This window comes from Montipora capricornis, chromosome 6 (genome assembly GCF_036669925.1).
Source record: "Montipora capricornis isolate CH-2021 chromosome 6, ASM3666992v2, whole genome shotgun sequence".
In the NCBI taxonomy this organism is placed as follows: domain Eukaryota; kingdom Metazoa; phylum Cnidaria; class Anthozoa; order Scleractinia; family Acroporidae; genus Montipora; species Montipora capricornis.
The window spans coordinates 28703172-28707890 of NC_090888.1; the positions used below are offsets into that span (position 1 = coordinate 28703172).

Genomic DNA, 4719 nt, shown 5'->3' on the forward strand with positions numbered 1-4719 from the left:
ACGTCAAAATAGAAGGCAGACGTTTGTCAGGTGACAATGTCGATCTTTATGCCTTGAGCATAAAAAACTATTGATGATTATTGACAGGAACCACTGGGAATATTGATATACTTAAAGTTGTTAAAGCGGTTAAGCTGCGGCACACGAAGTCTCCTGTATCACAAATATTTCAGGGGATTGGCTCAACAACACGACCGTATTAGGAATGACGAGTCCAAAGACATATGTGTAGGAGGCTGCGGGTCAGACCCATTGCGCAATATATCGTCGGCTCTCTTTAAGGGCGTTCAGCAACGCATTTGCAAAGCCGAGGATACTGCTTCAGTCAAATACACATGTATATTTTATCAGACAATTTCGCTATCCTTTCAGGTGGTACTTAGACTCCATACTGATCTGTTGACTAGTTATATTCATGCATGTAACGTCAATGTTCGATCGATTTCAATCTAGTAGAAACATGTCCAGTTGTTGCTGTATTTCTTTTTCCCACGTGATATATAATTCGGTTAATTACATTGAAGAGGGCGGCGAATAAGTGTACAATGAATATACCTTCTAAAACTCATCATAATTCATCACCGGAAAGCAGAAAATCATGACGGCGACGATGGCCTTATATCTCAGGCTTTATTAGTTTAGATTTGTTTCAAATTTTATTTCCTAAAATTCACCTTATATGTCTCCTTACTTTGAGTTTCGATTGAGGAGATATACCAAGCACTCGAGACATTGTTTCATCACAAACACTTCGAAGCTCGTCGAAAATACTCCCACGTTTCAGTTTTTTATTGGCTGCAAACGATCTTTTAAATCGCCGACTCGACTCAATAAAGCTCAATAAAATTCGAGACTTTTCCTTCTGTCAGTTCATCAGTTGATAGCTTCGTTCCACAGCGACACAAAGTTTGCAGAGTCGGGAAGGAAAATGAAGTGGCTTGGGGTACTGCTTCTGGTTACAGCGGTGTTTGGAGCATCAGAAAATCCTGACGGTAAGTCTGAAGTGTCTGTTTAAGTTTAACAATTAAAATACTAGCTTAATTAATTTCGGGGTGAGAGTGCTGAGTTTGCTTTGAGTGTGCTTTTGCTTCAGTTAAGCAAGAGGGGAACCAATACGGTTAAAGATTTATCACTAAGCTAGTTTCTTTAACAAGAATTTTGGTTTTAAAAACTTTGGTTATAAAAATTAACGCTATAAAATCGACGTTTCGATGTCATTCCACTCAACCTTATATCTTGATAATGATCAAGATATAAGGTTGAGTGGAATGAAAGGAGCTAATATCTGCATGCAAAATAAGAATTCACACATTTTTCTTAAAATACACTATGGAAAAACTATGCTTATTAATAAGAAAAATGAAAGTAGAAACATCAAAATCACGAAGCGAAGCGATATAAACTAAATATTTTAAAACAGCTTTGAGCTAATGGAGTCTTTTGGTTTGGTTAAGGTAGGCTTTACGTCCCTTATGAACAGCATCTCAAACATAAGGCAGTCCCACTTATTTTTGCATTTCCTGAAAATACTGAAAAGTCTCGAAAGGCTGGGAATTTTATTTGTTTGTTTTTAAACAGCTTTATTGGGTATTCTTTTTGTAATATGTAATATAAATATTACAACACATATGTAATATAAAACACAACACATGAAAAAAAAAAATGAAAAGAAAAAAACAAAACCCAACAGGGGTAGGTGCATCGGGACTAATTATAACGTCTCATGCGAAGCACCGCCCCTAGATTAAGACCTACAATACTCGTCCTATTTGTTGGAACACCCATCCCTGTTTCCTCCTTCTTCCAATGTTGATTTCCACAACTACTAGTAGTCGCCCGAAAAATTCTCACACAACATTGAATTGGGGGAAGGGGGATGTGGTATAAGCTACGATCTTGTAACACGATGATTCTGGCCATTCGCTAAGTGTTCCAACTAAATATGTCTAGTATTGTAGGTATCGGAGAGGCTGAACATTTACGCACGCATGCGCTGACGGAATGTTTGAAGACGAGACGAGAAAAATATGCAGTACCTCCAGACGTGGCGCTGGAGCGTCGTACCAAACGATTCATCCCGGGATTTCGGCCCGTGCGATCGCTTTTGGACGCAGTTGGCCCTTCGCTGCTTTCTGCTACCGACCTCGCCTCCCGGTACGGCATTGAGGGAGGGATATGTCGGCCCCTAAACCATATGAGACAAATCCCACGCCTACTCACAGCGCCAAACCTCCCTTGTCATTACAATTTAACGTAAGATTTCGATGGCTTATGTATTCAAGAGAAAAGTCATTTTATCTGTCATATGGTAAGTACTGGAGTCGCAGATTACAAAGTGCACGCATGCGCCCTGCCGAAGGTAACATACATACATGCATAAAACTTTATTTCATCTCGAATTTCTGAATAACATCTTACACATTACAGCTAACATACATAATATATACAGATACATAACTAAATATTAAATAATATTTAAAGATATATTAATCAAAACGAAACGCCGCTGTACAAAATCCGGCCCTGGATTAGTTTAAAACCAGTAAACTCAGTGGTACGGGAAAAATCAGGTAGCGCATTTTGCAACGTACTTAGTTAATACGTAAGAAAAAGAACTAAGACCATAACTGGTTGTTCTAGGTTTATTGAGGGACAGAATGTAAGTTCCACGAAGATCATGCATAAGAAGAGAACGGGAAAGAAAACGCATTTTTCCGTGATGGACAAGCCTTTTCTTTCTTTAACTACTTTTATACAATAATATGAGGAAATTTTGAATGCGCTTATTGCATAGAGATGTAGAGTTTGACTTAAGTGGTACGTAAGAGGACAGGTAATCGCAAATATAAATCTCGTTACTCCTTATTTACATTATACCGTTTCTTTGACAAGAAATTACTAAAGGCCAGGCCGAACTTCCTATGATAAAAAGTCTACGTTAATAGCACGCACCTTGGCTACACCTTAGTATCCGCCTAGAAATACCTTAGTATCCGCCTTCTCGCTACTTTTTCCTCATTTGATGAGGACTAGTCTCCGCTTGCCTCCTTCATGCCCAAAAGGAATTCTGGGTAATTCGGCCGTTCCATGACAAGGGAAGACCCCCGATTCTCATTTCATAGATTTTCTTATGAGTGTGGAGCCACCCAGTCCTACAGGCAAAATACAGCATCGATCGAAGTTTTTAGCTTTCAAAACTTGCTCAAATTGTATCGGTAGGTCCTCCAATTCGTCCACAGAAAGGCCAGAGAGACGACTTCACTGGTACTGTGAACCGCCATGTTTACAACAGAGCGATTTAGGAGTTCCACTCTGCATGAAATCATCTCTCACCTCTGTCTCGAGAAGACCAGACACGCACGATTCTTACGTTTCGTTTATGCCCCTGTAGAATCAACCGAAATCTCAACTCCTTGTCAAAGTTAACCAGCATCTTAATATTTTTGGTAGGCTAAAATACTCGTCACATTTGTTGGAACACCCATCGCCGTTTCCCCCTTCCTGAATGGGGGAAGGGGGATGTGGTATAAGCTACGATCTTGTAACACGATGATTCTGACCATTCGCTGAGTGTTCCAACTAAATATGTCTAGTATTGTAGGTTAAAATAAAATAAAATAAGAAGAAAACATTTGTAAAAAAATAAAATAACTTACGAGTGGCATCAGCACAAAGGGACTAGTGTCCACGTGCAGTGGTAATTGGTTTCAGTATCCCCGCGACAGGTGAGTGTTGAAAGGCAGTAGGCGAGGAAAAACTGGTAGGGGGTGCTAGCTTACAAACATAGTTGGACAGTTAAACTCTTCTGTTAGAGTACGAGGCCTGAAAAGTTGATGTTTCTCATAAAGGGGTGCGTGGATAAAAGGAGTTACTTCAAGAGTCTTGTACGATCATGGGAAACAAAAGATACCGAATTCAGAACATCTTAATCAATACTACAGTGAAGGCATTTATTAAAAAAGGTCAAATCTTTAAGTTCACGATCTAGAGAAAGTGAAAGTAAGTCTAGCAAAGACAGCCGTCCCCATGTGCTCGCCGATGGTGGTCTTGCCCCCGTGTTCGTCGACTCTTTGGTGTAAGTGTCTGCTTGTATATCTGACATAACCAGCCTCGCAATGGTTACATTGGAAATGATAGACGACTTTCTCTTTGCTTACCACGGCAGATTTTTGTTCCATAGGTTTCAAATCAGCGTTTAATTTGCTACTGTTAAATACGGGGGATAACTGCACGCTAATCTTTCAAAATAGTTCTGATGTTTGGCGTCTTAAAGTATTGGCTGATCGCTGACATTTCAATGGCAGCACAAAGCGCGTGACTTGTGGTTTTTCGCTGGCTGTCGGTTCTTTCTGAAGATCGTCCATAAATTTCTTGATAATTGATTTAATTTAGCTTTGAGGGTATTTAAGCTCAAGAAATAACCGCTCAAGTTTTGACATTCTTGAGTGAAAGCATTCATTGAGGAAGAGAAACGATGTGCTCTGTGTAGCATTGGTCTTAGTAAGCTTCTCTTGTATCGCTCGTCCGTGCGGCTTTGGTAATGCAGTGGTGATGCTTGGAAATGCTTTGGTAATTTTTTTTTTTAATTAGCATAGTTTTTCCCTGGTATATTGTAAGGAGAACACACGTTTCCATCGGAAAATTTCCAACGGGAAAACAGGACTACCTTTTCCGAAGTTCCATTTATTCCGGAAATTTTCCAGTTAACGAACCAAAAAA

General features: G+C 39.6%; 1 protein-coding gene across 1 annotated transcript in view; it reads left to right on the forward strand.

Moving 5' to 3' along the window:
- Positions 1 to 577: 577 nt before the first annotated feature.
- LOC138050417 (zinc metalloproteinase nas-14-like) overlaps positions 578 to 4719 on the forward strand; it is an 18789-nt gene continuing 14647 nt past the window's right edge. The window contains exon 1 of the mRNA XM_068896747.1: positions 578 to 992. Within this exon, the coding sequence (XP_068752848.1) occupies positions 929 to 992 (64 nt within the window). The 5' untranslated portion in view covers positions 578 to 928. The remainder of the gene's footprint in view (positions 993 to 4719) is intronic.